Source organism: Polypterus senegalus, chromosome 3 (genome assembly GCF_016835505.1).
Source record: "Polypterus senegalus isolate Bchr_013 chromosome 3, ASM1683550v1, whole genome shotgun sequence".
In the NCBI taxonomy this organism is placed as follows: domain Eukaryota; kingdom Metazoa; phylum Chordata; class Cladistia; order Polypteriformes; family Polypteridae; genus Polypterus; species Polypterus senegalus.
In genome coordinates this window covers 47,389,657-47,406,005 of record NC_053156.1, presented here as the reverse complement: position 1 = coordinate 47,406,005, position 16,349 = coordinate 47,389,657, and the positions used below count along the sequence as shown (strand labels likewise).

Below are 16,349 nucleotides of genomic sequence, written 5' to 3'. Positions count from 1 at the left end.
CTAAATACCAAGTCAAAAATTCAAAACCAGATGGAACAACCCAAAAAAATGGACTAGTAAACAAAACAGTTCTTAAGGAAATAGCCACTGAAAAAGAAGTCCTACATTTACTAAATGTCCCAGCATTTCTAAAGCTAGAGCAGTCCTTTAAATAAACCACAGATCCCTGCCATAATAGGAGGCCATGTGTCTTTGGAGTTCAAGTTCTAAAAAGGACTAGGGAAAGGAATTACGAAACGAAAGAAAAATGATGAATAATAAATGAAAAACACTGACATAAGTTTAGACTATGGCACTACAGCTGTTTATGCCACACTAGATGAAAGCGATGCAGAGAAGTAAGCCAAAATAAAGTACGAAGTGACTTACAAACCACAAGGATGAAATAAAGCCCTGTTTTATTGTGTAGGGTCTTATGGTGAGCCTGTTTTCCCCTTTATACTCTTTATTGTGTAGACCTTACATAAAATGTCTCTAGTTACATACACTTACCACTATGTGATCGGGTATTTTAGCACTTCCTCCCCCCTTCCTTTCTTTAACCTCAGCCAATTAGAAAGTGTAAAAGACAGGTAAGAGTTAAATTACACATTTATCTAAGTATTATTGATAAAATGCCTAAATATTAAGGAAGCAGAATTCTATGTAATTATTGGCAAATCATACCCTTACAGTTCAAGAAGCAGTGCATTTTGCGTCCATAGGCAGCTCTCGGGTTAACTTCAGTCTAGCTTGCTTTGCTACAATATTGTCCTTTGAAGCTGTCTTCATCATGGTCTTCTCTTCATAGCCATATGGCTATTGGTTTATAGCCATATTAGACAGGTAAAGGTAAGGCAACCAACTTTATACCATTCTTAAACCAATGGGGTGTCGTAGTACAGCATAGCCTCCAATTCAAAACCAATCATAAACAGCCATACTTTATACCAATAGAATTAAATTCTTCCGTGACCAATAACTAATGAAAGCGCTCAGGTACAACTTATCCCCCAATTGCCTTGTTTAGTCAGTTTTTGGCCTTCCTGCGGTGGGTGGCTTATAGGCTCTAAGTTCAAACACAGTCACCCTTACCAGGCTGGTCTGATGCTCCATCCCACTCACCATAAATTTCACATCCTGAGTCAGTCCTGAAGGCTGGGGTGGTGTTGGTTAGGTGAACATCAAAGCACTGCTGATCTTATCAATGAGGTAAAACATGCCTCCTGAAACACTGTCTAATATTACAGTTGCTTTGTCTTGCTTACAAAAAACACATGCAAAATATTTATTAAATTATATGCTAGAAATCATTCCACCACAAACCCAAACTTTTGTTAAGCTGTGTCTGTGTGTATATCCATATATTGTTGATAGTTCAGTATTGAAAGGAAAGTTTGTCCCTTTAATAATATTTCAAACATTTTTGATTGTAAGCTTAAAAACATCAACCATTTTAATAATTTTGACCCCTATGTCTGATCTTCAGTTTGTCTTTAATTCTAAGGGCCTTTAACTTTTTTTGTTTAAACCGAAGCTGGTCTATGTATGGCTGCTTTTAGATCCAGTGAGAGATGTTGTGACAAAGTAGGCCAACTTGAACTAGACTTGATATTTTCAGAAACTGAATGTGATTTTCTTTATTTTGTGTCCATACCAGCTATTCCACATTGATTTTGGACACTTCCTCGATCACAAAAAGAAGAAATTTGGCTATAAACGGGAGCGAGTGCCTTTCGTGTTGACCCAAGATTTTCTAATTGTGATCAGCAAAGGATCACCGGAGTGCACAAAGACAAAGGAGTTTGAGAGGTACACTTTTGGGGAGCAATGGTGGAGGGGCCTGCTTTACTTTAGGTGCCTCTTGCTTGGGGGCTTACCTCTTTTTCCTTTAGGGAGACATATTTCTTTTGTTAAATTGGATCAATTCAGTTAGGATGGGCTTGGTTACGTGTGACAGCTGAGCAACTGCTCATGTAATTCTAACTTCTGCTAATGTGACTTTCCCAACACTAATAGGAGAACACATTTCTTTATTAACAAAAATATCCTCTGAATTTAATTCTTACTTTGTCTTTTTTCTCTTTCTTCATCATGTAAAGCACTTTGAGCTACATTATTTGTATGAAAATGTGCTATATAAATAAATGTTGTCGTGGTTGTTGTGCCCATGGAAGTTTAGACTGAAAGGCGGACACAGGCTGCGTTTCTGTAGAAGTGAATTGCAGCTACATACTGTATATTCAATTATTCCAGACTGGTCAAAGTACCTGGTTTTGGTTGTGTGTGTTTGTGTTATGGGTTAAGGTATGAAAGCAAATATGTATGCGTTTTTTAAACATTGACCCTTTTGTTATTGCTGGCTAAAGTGCTAATATTCCATCCATCATCTACACTACCTCTCTTTTGATTTATCTGCTCCTATGAAATAGAGAATTTATTCTTATCGTGTGTGATCAGATTCTACAATGCATTAACTTTTTTCTTGGTTGAAGTCAATAATGTTACTTCTTTATATTTCCTGGTTTACTGTGGTTTCACATATAGATGTTTAATTTCACATTAGTAAACTGGATAGCTTGTTGAATAATTGAATCATTAATATAGCATGAAAGCTGGTCAAAACTACCATTTTTATATTCATGATGAAACATTTTGACATTCATAAACTCTATATAATAATTTGGGCTAAGTGTAATGTACATACAAAATTCCTGAACATCCACTCAGCTCTTTTGAAATAATGCCTCTTTTTTGTGGTGCTGGCCCTCCCATTACAACTCCTCAGTAAAATTCTGGAAACTCCATAAAACGTACATTTTAAATTGCATTTGCAGTAGTAAAAATTCCCAATTTTGTGAAACTAGACCTAACCATTTTTAAATGCTGCACGGTTTTTGTAGTTGGTCCCCATCACATCACAGCTATACCACTACCATTGATTCCACTGAATCACTGATACAGAATGGAGTCTTAGCTGTAATTAGGGCCAAAACTTTACAACATGCCGAATTCACTATCATTGGCTGAACCGTTTCAGCATTATAATGCATTTTGACTTTATCCTCCCCAGTAAAGTGCCATTTCTCAAAGCAGCTTTTAAAAGGCCATATAAACTATTTTTTAAGTGGGACCAACAGGAACCTAAATGCAAAAATTTGTAGCCGTTTTTTCATGACTGGCAAACAAACAGACAAAGAAAGACACAAACAGACAAGATGTGATCTGATGATTGTAATGAATGTGCAAAATGGATAAATAACATTAAACAATTTTGAAAAGTTAAAAAAGACAGACAGAAAATATCATGATATTATTTAGTTTAGATTATTGCCAAACAGTAGTGTCTCTGCATTAATGGTGTGGGCACTGCACCTCCATCCCCCAGCAAATGAATATTGAGCAAAAATTAAATAAATGATAAGCTTGCCCTAATAGTAAATTTTTGGATGTGTTTATAGCAAACTCGATTTAGTCTTCCTAACCAAATTTTCCCAGTTTTCCCTGATACGCTTAATGTGATTTATTATCTAGAAAAATGTTTTCAAAGAAAACGTCTTTGTGCCTGGCACCGCTAGCGTATTGTCTGTTTGCTTGGGGCAGCAGTGGTCTCGGCCTATTTTTGCTCAGATGTGCACCTATGGAGTCTCAGATTTTCAGATCTGCCTTGGGGCTTGAAGGCTAGACTCCCTTTAAGTGTCCTATTGGCTGATTTTTTTGTGATGCAAGTTAACAGGTGCAAGAATTTGCACATCTTACAGATTAGGAGTATTTGTCATCACTATCTTGAATTACTTATGCATAAATGATTTAACACTTTACCCAATGAACTAAAATTAGAAATTTATAGATATTTACTGTATTTGCATTTCTGCCAAAGCTGAAGTACTAGGGTGTTGTACCGTGTTAGCCATTATGAACGTAGAGAAAAGCCAAGCAAAATGACACCTTTTATTGGCTAACTAAAAAGATGACAATATGCAAGCTTTCAAGGCAACTCAGGTACCTTCTTCAGGCAAGATGTAAAGCTGAGATACTTTTAGTTTTGTCCTTTGATAGTTATGCTAAGTAACAAATTAATATGTTATTGCATTGTTTGTCTGAGATTTTATCATCACTAGTGTTTTTAGCCTAATATTTCTGTGTTAAGGCATTGTTACATGCATATTTATGTTTTTTTTTGTGTGTTTTTTTTTTTTTTTAATTTTATTGATTTTATTGTAATCGTTCCATACAAATAGATCAATTTTTACAAAAAATAGAATTGAAAACAAATCAACACCTACCCCTGAGAAAGAGAGCATGGCCAATGGAATAAAACTTAAAAACAGTAAAAATAAATAAATTGATGAGTTTAATAGGCAGATACAGATAAATGGAGAAGAAAAAGAAATGGGGAGAGAATCTGTTGCCTCTGTGCTTTAAGAACTTATTCTAAAATATTATTGATTAGATCCTGCCAGGTTTTGAAAAAGTTTTGCACAGATCCTCTAAGTAAGAATTTGTTTTTTTCCAATTTCAAATAATATAAAACATCAGTTACCGACTGACTTAAAAGAGGAGAGTTAGGATTCATCCAGTTTAGCAAAATAAGTCTGTGTGCCAATAGTGTAGTAAAGGCAGTCACAGTTTGTTTGTCGTTCACCACTTTAAGCCCCTCTGGGAGTCCACCAAACACAGCTGTTAGGGGATTAGGAGGGATTGTGACACCAAGGCTGTCTGAAAGGCATTTAAAAATTTTGGTCCAGAATGATGTTGATTTGGTGCAGGCCCAAAACATGTGACCCAGTGAGGCTGGAGCTTGATTGCAGCGTTTGCAGGTTGGGTCCTGGAAACCCTGCAAACATTTTGGACAGTTTTAGGCGGGACAGATGTGCTTGATATATAATTTTAAGTTGAATAATTGTATGCTTTGCGCATATGGAGCTCGAATGAATTCTCTGCATTGCTACTTTCCACTCCTTTTGAGATGTTGAGTGAGAGATCCTTTTCTCATTGTCCTCTTGGATCTTTGAAAGGGAGGGCCTGTAAAGTATTTTCATATATTGCAGAAATGCTGTCTGAGTCTCAAGACTGAGCAATATCTTTTCCAGTATAGAGGAAGGTGGGAGATGTGGAAAATCTGGCAGGTTCTGTTTAACAAAGTTTCTAATTTGAAGATAGTAAAAGAAATGTGTTGCTGGAAAATTTAATTTGGAATGTAATTGTTCATAAGATGCAAAGATGTTGTCTATATAAAGATCTCTAAGCAATTTAATCCCAAATGTTTTCCAGATATTAAAAACTGCATATGTTTGTGAGGGTTGAAAAAGGTGGTTCTCATGCAGAGGTGCCACAGATTAAAGATTCTCCATCTTAAAATGCTTTCTAGATTGGTTCCATATTCTGAGTGAGTCAAGCACAAGTAGGTTATTAGTATATTGGCGATAACTTGCATTTATTGGGGCACAAAGCAAAGAATATAATGACCTAGAAACCTAATTATGTCATATCATCTACTGTTAAACCGTACTTCTAAAATTTTTATTATTATGCTGTATTAAGGAATTGTTCTGTTCTGTGTATTGTATTGTATTGACCCCCTACTTTTGACACCCACTGCACGCCCAACCTACCTGGAAAGGGTCTCTCTTGAACTGCCTTTTCCGAGGTTTCTTCCATTTTCCCTACAAGGTTTTTATTGGGAGTTTTTCCTTGTCTTCTCAGAGAGTCAAGGCTGGGGGGCTGTCAAAAGGCAGGGCCTGTTAAAGCCCATTGCAGCACTTCCTGTGTGATTTTGGGCTATACAAAAATAAACTGTATTGTATTGTATTGTAAGTACTGCAGGATTTTATTTCTATTATGGACCAAGCCTGTGTATGTTCATCTGTTTGTGTCCAGGTTTTTATAACTTGTATGTTTGCTGCCCAGCAATAAAACTGAAAGTTAGGTAGAGCCATGCCACCTTCTGTCTTTGTAGGGTCACTCTTTGGATACATGGATGTTTTAAGTTCCAAATAAATGAGGTTATGGTTGAATCTAATTGCTTAAAAAATGATTTATTGATGTAAATTGGAATGTTTTGAAATAAAAAGAGAAGCTTAGGAAGGATATTCATCTTAACAGCGTTAATTCTTCCAGCTAGAGTGAGATGGAGGGTAGACCATCTATGCAAGTCTTGCTTAATTTTTTACATACAGACGGCAAAATTTTGTTGATAAAGAGCTTTATGTTTACTTGTGATATTTACCCCTTGGTATTTAAACTTATCTGCAATAATAAAAGGGAAGGTGTCCAATCTAATATTGTATGCTTGAGAATTCACTGGAAAGAGCACACATTTATTGAAATTAATTCTGAGACCAGAGATGTTTTGAAATTCTGTTAGTGCTGTTAGGACTGCAGGCACAGTATTTTGTGGGTGTGAAATATATAGTACCATATCATCTGCATATAGAGAAATTTTCTGTTCCTGTCCTTCTCTGATAATCCCCTTTATCTGATAAGCAGTGAACTGCCAATGGTTCAATGGTGATTACAAATAGCAGTGGAGACAAGCGGCATCCTTGTCTGGTACCACATTCTAGTTTAAAGTAGTCTGAACAAATGTTAATACAAACTAAAGCTTCTGGACTGGTATACAGTAGTTTGATCCATGCACAAATATTCGGGCCAAACCCATATTTCTCTAATGTAGTGAAAAGGTAGCTCCATTCAATCATGTCAAATGCTTTTTCTGCATCCAACGATAATAATATCTCCGGGGTGTTTGACTTTGCAGGTGAATATATTACATTAAAAAGGCATCGGAGATTGGAAGCTAAGTGTTGGCCTTTAATAAATCCAGTTTGATCTTGTGATATTACTGAAGGCAGGACTTTCTCCATCCTTATAGCTAGGACTTTGGAGAGTATGTTAACATCATTATTCAGAAGTGAAATTGGTCTGTATGATGCACATTATAATAAGTCCTTATTTTGTTTAGGAAAGATGGTGATTAATGCTTGGCAAAAAGTTTGAGGTAGAAATTGATTGTCTCTAGCTTTTTTAAATGTTGCTAATAAGAGGGGAACTAGCTGAGTGGAGAATTTCTTATCGACATGGTAGCCATCAGGTCCTGCTGCTTTCCCATTCTGAACTGACTTTATAGCATCTAGTAATTCTGATAGCGCCAGAGGTTTATTCAGTTCCTCTGCAATAAAAGTATCTATTTATGGTATCTGTAATGTTTCCAGAAATGCTTTAGATTGTGTGTTGTCTTCTTTAAACTCAATAGAATATAAGGATTTATAGTAGACTCTATATGTGTGCATTATATTTTTATGGTCAATGATTTTATCTCCGTTCGTGTTGGTGATTGCTGGGATTGTATTGCAAACTTCTTGCTTGTGGATTTGTTGAGCTAAGCGCTTATTAGTTTTCTCTCCATGTTCATAGTAATGATGTCTTGATTTAAAAATGAGTTGTTCAGTTTCTTTGGTTGTTAAGAGGTTGAGCTCTGAATGCAGAGCCTGTCTTTTCCTATGAAGAGCCTTGAATATCCACTTTCAGTTTGGCAGGATACAAGAGGCTGTATCTGATACCGGCTTTCCGTAACTGCTGTTTAATGTTGTAAAAAGCTGCACGATTAGGAGCTGTTGAGGGTGAGAAATCAGGGAAAATATGAATGGGGTTGTTTTCAGATATAATCTCTTGTTTGTGTCTGAGAAGTGCCATTACATTAAGCTTAAATTGTGATCTCTCGAATCGGACAATTAAAGTCCTAGGTTTAGAGGTATTTGATCCACGTATGCGATAAGCTGCCGCTATCTCTGTATCTGATTTTAAGTCCTTTCCAATTATTTTTGAGAATAGTTCAGCTACGAGTTTCACTGGGTTTGGACTTTCACAATTCTCAGGTAGACCTTCGATTCTAATATTATTCCTTCTGCATTCATCTTCCAGAGCCGCAAGTCTGTTTCTGAGTTTGTTGCATTCGGAATTCGCAGCTGTAGCTTTTCCATCGGTGTTAGATGCCAAATGTTCCGCTGTTTCAATTCGAGCCATGAATGTCTGCTTAACGTCTTCCAGCTGATCGGCAAGTTCTCTCAGTTTAGACGCATTTTCCTGAATGTGTTCCTCAATTTTTCTCAGCATATCTATAAAGACTGCATCAAAACGATTATATATACGTTTTTCCAAGTCTTTATATTCCTACCAAATCTCTTGCAGCTCTAGCCACAGTTTCTTGTTTGTCTTGAGCAAGCCATTTATTTCTTAATTCATATTTTTCTGAATGTCTTTCTTGAGCTCACTTATGGCCGTGGCTGTGGCCAATGTTGCGATCATTTCCTTCAGTTTGGACAAATCGTTTTGGCTTTCATGCTCCACGGGTGAAGTGGCAACCCCCATTACAGCCGATGCTTCCGGCTTGCAAGGAGTAGATGAATGTGCAGACTGCAAGGCCATCTCTAGTTTCAAGGGATCTTCTGGAATCGGCAAGCTATCGTAACCTGCATCACTTGCACCTTTGCTCCCATTTTCGATCTCGATTGGAGATGATGCAGTGGAGCGGGTTCCTGGGAAGTCTGTGCTTTTGCATGCCTGTTCCAGGTCAGTCTCTGAAAGGCCATACCTTGCACTTGGGCCTGATGCCTGTCTAGACTTGGGTGTAGTTTTAGGTTTCTTTTCCGTTTTTTTCTGACCCCCTTTCCTGTTACTCATGTTTATATACTGTAGTAGAAACTCCTTTGGTTGGGTAAATACAGGATACCTTGGGATAATAAGAAATAAGAGAAAAAATAAAGCTGCTGCAACGGAGCGCCACTTCAGACGTCGATCTCCTGTAACGGACGAGACCAATTAAATTTGTCAAGGTTTATTTTTGCTCATATCTTGTTTTATAATTTAGGCTATGCATTGCTCTTGCATTGCGTGACCATAACTGAAGCACTGATGACGTTACGAAAATTATACACAATGGCCATAGTTTACATTAATACTCAGTGGATACATGTCAAAGAAAACAACTCTCCCTTTAATGATAGTTTAGATTCCAAGTAAGCCTTAGTGCTAGGTTTGTGCTTGTAGTTTCAATTTCGTGTTTGCCCTGATTTCTTCTTCTTGTCTTACCTCTTGTTTTCCATTTCCAGTTTTGACCCCTTCCTTTGTTTTCAATATGGCTGCATCTTTTTGACCATCTCCTGGTCTTGTTTACATTCTCACAATATTCCTCAAACAAGTCTTGTGTCCCATCAAATACACTCTAAAATGAAGCTTCTATTCCTCACTCCCCTGCATTTACTGCAGGCCATCTCCTTCCTTGGTCTTTATCTAATGCCATTTCCATTGTTCTAATCTTTCATGGCTACAGCGATCTTTTCACTGCCATGTCGACTGCCTGCACATTCATTATGCTAACTGAGCTTGACACTACTTACTTGGGGTCAGAGGCAACACCATCTGCCAACTTTGTGAACCATTCCAAGTGAAGAGTCACCCTAAGGCTCTTTGGCAACCATGTGCCCATGCCAGTAGACTTAAGCAGAGAAAGGTGCTACATTTAGGTGCTTGTTCATCTCTGTCTTTCTCTCTCTCTCTCTCTTATTTTCTCTCTCTCTCTCTCTCTCTCTATCACACACAAACACACACATAGCCCTTCTGACAGTCCATTACAACCTTGAAGCATCTCTCTTTCAAGTCAATATGTCCCCACTAGCATTTTCATGACAAAAAAACACCATAGTTGCAGACAATATAATAGAGTGATACAGTGTCTGGACATTTCCTCATTACTCCCTTTGTCCATCAATCCACCTATGCCTCTGTTTTATGAACCATTAATGGGTCAAAGTGACACAGAATATAACTTAACAGCATCAGACACATGGCTGAAAGCAATCCTAGATATGACATCAGTCCATTAAACATGCAGACTAGCACAGGGTCAATTTAATTTTTTTTTTACAGCCAACATTATTCTTAAATATAATATTCGTTTATTTAATAAACTGAGGCCAGAATCTTTAACAGAAAGATCAAGAGTAAGGAAAAACCAGTCTGAGAAAGAAAGCACATCATTAAGAGCAGATGCATGTACACAAGGTGAGTCTGCCTAATCTACACAGGGAACACTCATCCATCCCACATCCAGACCATAGATTCACCATTTTTTGACAAAAAAAAAGAGACAACTAACCTTAAGAGTAAAAAAATCTAATTTAAACCAAAATATGCAAAGCACTTAAAGAATAAACATGTGTGCATTTTTAACTATCCTCAAGTTCTGCCTCAAAGAAATATCAGTTTTGTACGGTTCTTTTACTTACCTAAAATTCAATGCAGGCACCTAAACTTCAATAACCTTGGATTAAAAGAAATATTTCTTGGATTTTTTGGAATGCAAGTTTATTTCATAATATACAGGTTAGTATTGCTGTGTGGCATCCTGTGAGTCCTAGGTTTCAATCTGTCACTATACATGGAGGTTGAAAGTTGGAATAACTTATTTTCTTTATCTCTCATGACCATTTTTTTCTTGTTTGATTCCACAGATTTCAGGAGATGTGCTACAAAGCCTATCTTGCCATTCGCCAGCATGCCAACCTGTTCATCAATCTTTTCTCTCTTCTGTTGGGGTGTGGCATGCCTGAGCTACAGTCCTTTGATGACATCGCCTACCTGCGCAAAACTCTGGCCTTGGATAAAATGGAGCAGGAAGCCTTGGAGTACTTCACCAAACAGATGAATGATGCTCACCATGGTGGATGGACCACCAAGATGGACTGGATCTTTCACACCATACGCCACATGCCTCTTTCTGAAGCTAGTCATGACTGAAGTGGAGATTCTCCTGAGGACAGTAACCCAGGGTAATACTGCGTTGTCCTACCCCTCAGAGATCTGGGGTGTCTCACACCACTAATATGTGCAAGTAGGCTAAAGTACCCAGATTCTCACCAAATCAACCAGTTTGCCACCTTTGTAGGTTTGGCAGTGAAATTATAACTGTAGCTACATGGCTGAGCGGTAAGAAATTGCACTGACCTTTGACCTCTGGAAGGTTAAAGATAAGTGGGTCTGAATTAGGTCTATGCATTGAGAGTCAGAATGGCATGGTGGGCTCTATTTTATAAGACATTCTTAAGGAAGGATATTATCTGGCAATAAGTGGCTTCTGGAAATGTCTGAATCAGTGGTTTGGCAGACCTGACACCTTAGTAGAGGTGACTCTCAACTGATGAACAGTCACCATTCAGGACTGTGGCATTTTGGGGGTCTCCTCAATTTATTGCTTTAAGCTTTGCTGACTCCTGTCAAGTCAGTATTAGTGCCCACTGCATGTGACTCTTAAGTCTTCTGTCCTCTGAGATTTCACAGGCAAACAACATAATGAAGTCCTGGATTGGCCTACTCTATAGTTGACATTTCTAATAACATCAGCATGAGACAACAATAAAGACAATACCTTAAGGGGAGCGATCAGATGTTCTTCTGCTCCAGACCAACCAGTCAGTCAAACTTTCATTTTATATAGCACCTTTCTTGAAAGCATTGCCATACAGTGCTTAGCAAAGCAGCTTAACCATGCCAGCCGAGTGTGAATGACCATTTGCTATTATTGCATCCTTCAGAGTCAGTACAAAGTGGTGCTATAATATGAGTGGAGTTGGCCTTTGATTGCTCAGGTGGTCTGAAGTTCACCTGATCGGACTTCCTTCTTCTTAAAAGGATCTGGTGCTGAAACAATGGTATGGAGGGAGTCTGCTATCAGTAAATATACCCAGTAACTGCTTCAGTGAATGAAAAATAAATATTCCCACCATCTCTGAACCACCCTGGACTGGACTCAAGACCTAACAAGTCCACAGCTCTCTAAATTGAAGATTTAGTGTATTTTTTCCCCAAGAAGGCTTTGTCCTGGACTGCTGCCATAGTACAGTTATCAAGACCTTAATTGACTGGCTCCTGTAAGCAGGACGAACTGGAGCAGCACGCCACCTGTAAGCCACTGTGCACTTGTCTCGCATAGCAATACTGCACTTTTCACCGTGTTTGTATGTGTGTAGGCGTGAACACGCAGGCTGCACTGCTAAAAATACTTGAAGAGTCGCGTGACGCGTATTTTGTTGAGAATATTTTCTGTCAGTTTTTGTAACATTAGAATTCATTGTTTGACTTTCTTGATATTCTTTGTTTCCGAGTTCTAGTGTTAAGTGTACAAAGTAAGAAGTGCAAAAAAATGCCTAAATCATGGAGGGGTTTTGGTATGTCGGATTGTCATGGTATTCACCTGATTTGCACATCTTGATAGCTGTAGTACTAAGCATCTCCCCAAGGTGGTGCTATACTTTTGGCAGTGTAACTGAGATTAGAATCACCCACCTCGGATTTCTGAAGTTTCCTAATGAGTGTTAATTTTTATTCCAATCCTGAATGTGCACTTATGCAGACTCTGTAATCCTTCCTGTGCTTTGTTAAGAGGTGTGATCTAAACATTTCACATAGCTATGCCCAATTTGGGCATTGCTTATTAATAAGGGCTCATGAAGGAGCAAAGAAATAGGTTTACTCAGAACAGTAATAGTTCATAATTTTAAATATGGGGACTCATGACTAGCAATAATTAAGGTCCTTATGTGTACGGTACAAAGTACAATGGGCGTATACGGTTTAACTGACAAACATTTTGGCTGAGCTCTCTTTGACTTCATAAGGAGTGGCATCTCTCTGCCTACCTCCTATCACACTGTAATCCTACCCACAAAGCCTGCCCTGGTTTACTATGCACAATGCATCACAGACACCCGCCATCACTAATTTGTATATTTTGCAAACAGGTGTCTTGGGCTGTGAGGGTTGTGGGGGTGCTTTTCTCTTACAATCAAAATATTTAAATATGGTTATTTTTCTCTGTGCACCTCTTAACCTCCATCTCCCCTTTGCTCATATAGTGCCTTTTGGTATAAGCACCATACCTTAGCACTCATGAACAGCATTAAGAGTGAGTCCTGCCGAACATGTGTTTGAGACGTTGTGGCTTCCCCTGGTATACTTGTATTATTCTGGGGTTGCTTCAATCATCCCGTATTGATGTATTTTTGCACCTTTCGTAATTTGCACTATGACACATCCATCCATTTATATATTATTGCACTCAACACAGAATCATCTTGAGTGCAATAATGGAATGAGCCTCAGAGCGCCAGTCTGTTACAGGGCATGCAAAAGCATACCAAGCCAATTTAGTGTCATGCCTGACACTTTTGGAAATTTTATAAAGCCAGTAGGGAGACATCTTCACGTCAACAGCAACTGAGCCAAGAATCAAACCCAGATTCCTAGAGCTTTGTCTGTTACCCTACCTGATTGGATCCAGCCATCCATTCGTTTTCTGAATCATTGCATAGCTGAGCAGAGGCCACATCTCTGCAGCCTTATGTGTAAAGCAAGACATAACTTTAGATGAGGCGTATCACTTGGCAGGCTTGTGCACTTAACCAGATTTGCTCATTCGGCTCAATTTACAGTCAGTTTCCACCTGTACATTTCCTGAAGTTTCTTAGTCAAATACATGGCTGAAGGGAGGCTATCCCAGCATCAATAGGCTCAATGCTGGACGTGCATTCTTCACACAACACCATCACATTTTTTTATGCAGTGCATTTTATATTCTTGATCATAAAGGTCCAGTTTAGTGACGGCTGTCAACCTAATAAATGTATCTTGGATGGGAGAGAAAATTAAAATATCTCTCAGAACATCCACATGGTGGCTGTGCACACCCCACATAGGTAATGGCTGGCCTAGTAATCAAACCCAAGTGTTTGTGGCTGTGAGACAGCAGTACTAAAGTCTGGGCCATATGAACGCCCCACTTTCACATGCTGAATTGAAACTGAAATCACATTAAACATTGAGGACTGGAGCAGTGTTGTTAAGAAGGCAGCACACATGATGAAAATGCCATCTTATATGTCAAGTTAACCAGAGCACAACTCACATGTAGCTGGCCTCTTTGGTGGCTACTAATGAAAGGGCATCTCAGTTTAAAGATTAGGTCTATGCTCTTCATTTGTCAGGTTTAATCCAGGACAAAACACTCTTAATAATAATCTAGATACTACTTCCTTTGAAGTTGGGATCTCCAATTTATGAACATGTTCAGTTTAGCCTTTCTGTGAAGATATTGGATTGGTTTAATATTTTTTAAACATTATCCCACTATAGACCTCACCAGCTTAAATAAATTAAAAGTAGAGCGAGAAAGGGGATCGTGTGCTGCATTGCATTTACCTTAGAAGTTAGATGTCGGAGCTGTGAATGACAGCACACCCGAGTTGACCACGTTCCAGTGATATGTTCGGTAAATCAATATGGATGCCTCTGGGAAAACCTGTTGTGCTTGTTCTTTCAGAACACAGACAACTGCTGAACAAGTTAATAACAACACATTACATGGTAGTTTGCATATCCAAACACAGTAGCAACGTGTCCACAGACAGTTCTGTGTGTACAACTGATTTATCCATCCATCTATCCATATTCCAACCCGTTGTATCCTAACTACAATGGGGATCTGCTGGAGCTAATCCCAGCCAACACAGGGCGCAAGGCAGGAAAAAAACCCTGGGCAGGGCTCCAGCCCACCGCAGACAACTGATTTAATGCGACACAAATAAACAGAAGTATTACTAAACAGTAAAATACTACAGCTTTCACTTCTGTTGATGCATGATGCATCCATCTTGGATTTTGAATTTGGGGTTGGTGAGACTCTCCTGACTTTCCAACTAGGAAATCTGAGTTGTGGGAGCATTCCAGTTGAAACTTTCTACTTGAAACTCGGAAATTCAGATTTCCCAATTCAAATGGAATGCAGCATTAAACAACAGTAATTTGGATGCAGTCGAGGGCATTGGTGCAGTCATTAAGCAGCACAGTCTCTTTCATCCACTTGAACCTCTGCTTCAGGATGTGCTTAATACAGGGTAACCATTTTTATGCTTCAGAGTTTCTACATCGCACACAACCCTGGCACTTGCCGCTTGAGGCTCTTCCATTGCACACATGGCACCACCACGCAAGAGATGCAGTAGATGGTGTATCATCTTGGGAATGACAATGAACAACGGCTACATCAGATGTCTTGACAAGCATACAAGACAACCACTCTTCACCTAGCCACCTTTTGAAGACCCTATTTCCATCATGGGGGAATTTACACCTGCAGCATTAATAGGAAGATAGGGCCAGTTCTAAATGAGCAGCCAATCTGATATCACACAGCCACATTCATTCTTTCATCCATGTTCAGATTCCATTTTGTCCATTACAGGAGCCTATCCTGGCATCAATGGGTGCAAAGCAGGAATCGACCATGAACTGGGCGCCAGACCACTGCAAAGCACACTCATGAACACATATAGTCACTGCAGAGCCAATTTTTAGTCACCAGTTGAAAGAAAACTGAAAAGTACATATTCACATGAACATGTAAATGTCACAAATACACAGTAGACTGCCGATTAGAGTCTGTTGTGTCAACATGCTACCCGCAGTTGTGGCCGTGCTTTAAAAAGTCTAAAGCTAACTGCCCCCATTGGGAGGACCAAATAAGATTCAACATTTCTTAACATACCTATAATTCTCACCACATTGGGAAGAACAATCATGTCTTTGTGAGTTATTTAACATGTTTTCCAGTGATTTTCTGTTGGCTCTTTTGTACCTTCACCATGAGAAAAATATATTTATGAGAAGGTATCTAAAAAACAATCAAATGCGATGGACAGTCACCTAATGTCAGTGCGCTTCCAAATGTGTTCATGGGTTGGGCCTGTTAATGTTACGAGCGTTCATAAGCATTGAACACACTGACATCTGAGAGTGCGGGATTTGCACCCTGTACTTTAAGGGAAGTGCTGTGAATTTTATATATATATGTGTACACATGCTATATTTATATTAAAATATCCCCCTCCTCCCCAAGAATGGTTTTATAGTGGCGTTTACTTTTGTAAGTCAAAAATACTGCTAATGTATAATGCTTTTTTTTTTTTTACAATTTGCAATATTTCACTGAATGCAATGTACTGTATTTTGATAACGTTTCTATTTGCTTTTGAAAATCCATCGTATTGTATCAATATGAATGGACCTGAATTTTCCTACTAATGAAGTGTTTCTGATAAAACCTTTGATATGGATAAAGTATGTTTTGTGTGCCATTTTTGAAACTGATATGAGTGCTTAGAGAAGAGATTCAAAGCACGTCCTGAGAGATGAAATGACCAGGCTGTTTCAGAAGGCGAAAAGATTGCCAGTGCCATCTTTAAGTGAAATCAAGGTAAGAAGCTGTCCAAAATATTTCCTAATAGCCTGGATCTATTCCAGGTAAATCTCTGAATGAA

The 16,349-nt window shown here is 38.6% G+C and overlaps 1 protein-coding gene across 2 annotated transcripts in view; it reads left to right on the top strand.

The window, feature by feature from the left end:
* Positions 1-16,145, top strand: part of LOC120525111 (phosphatidylinositol 4,5-bisphosphate 3-kinase catalytic subunit alpha isoform-like) — a 104,498-nt gene extending 88,353 nt beyond the window's left edge. For both annotated transcript variants that reach the window (XM_039747130.1, XM_039747131.1), the window contains exons 21-22: positions 1,640-1,791; positions 10,491-16,145. In XM_039747130.1, coding sequence (XP_039603064.1) covers positions 1,640-1,791; positions 10,491-10,776 — 438 coding nt within the window. In that variant the 3' untranslated portion in view covers positions 10,777-16,145. The remainder of the gene's footprint in view (positions 1-1,639; positions 1,792-10,490) is intronic.
* The last annotated feature ends 204 nt before the right edge of the window (positions 16,146-16,349 follow it).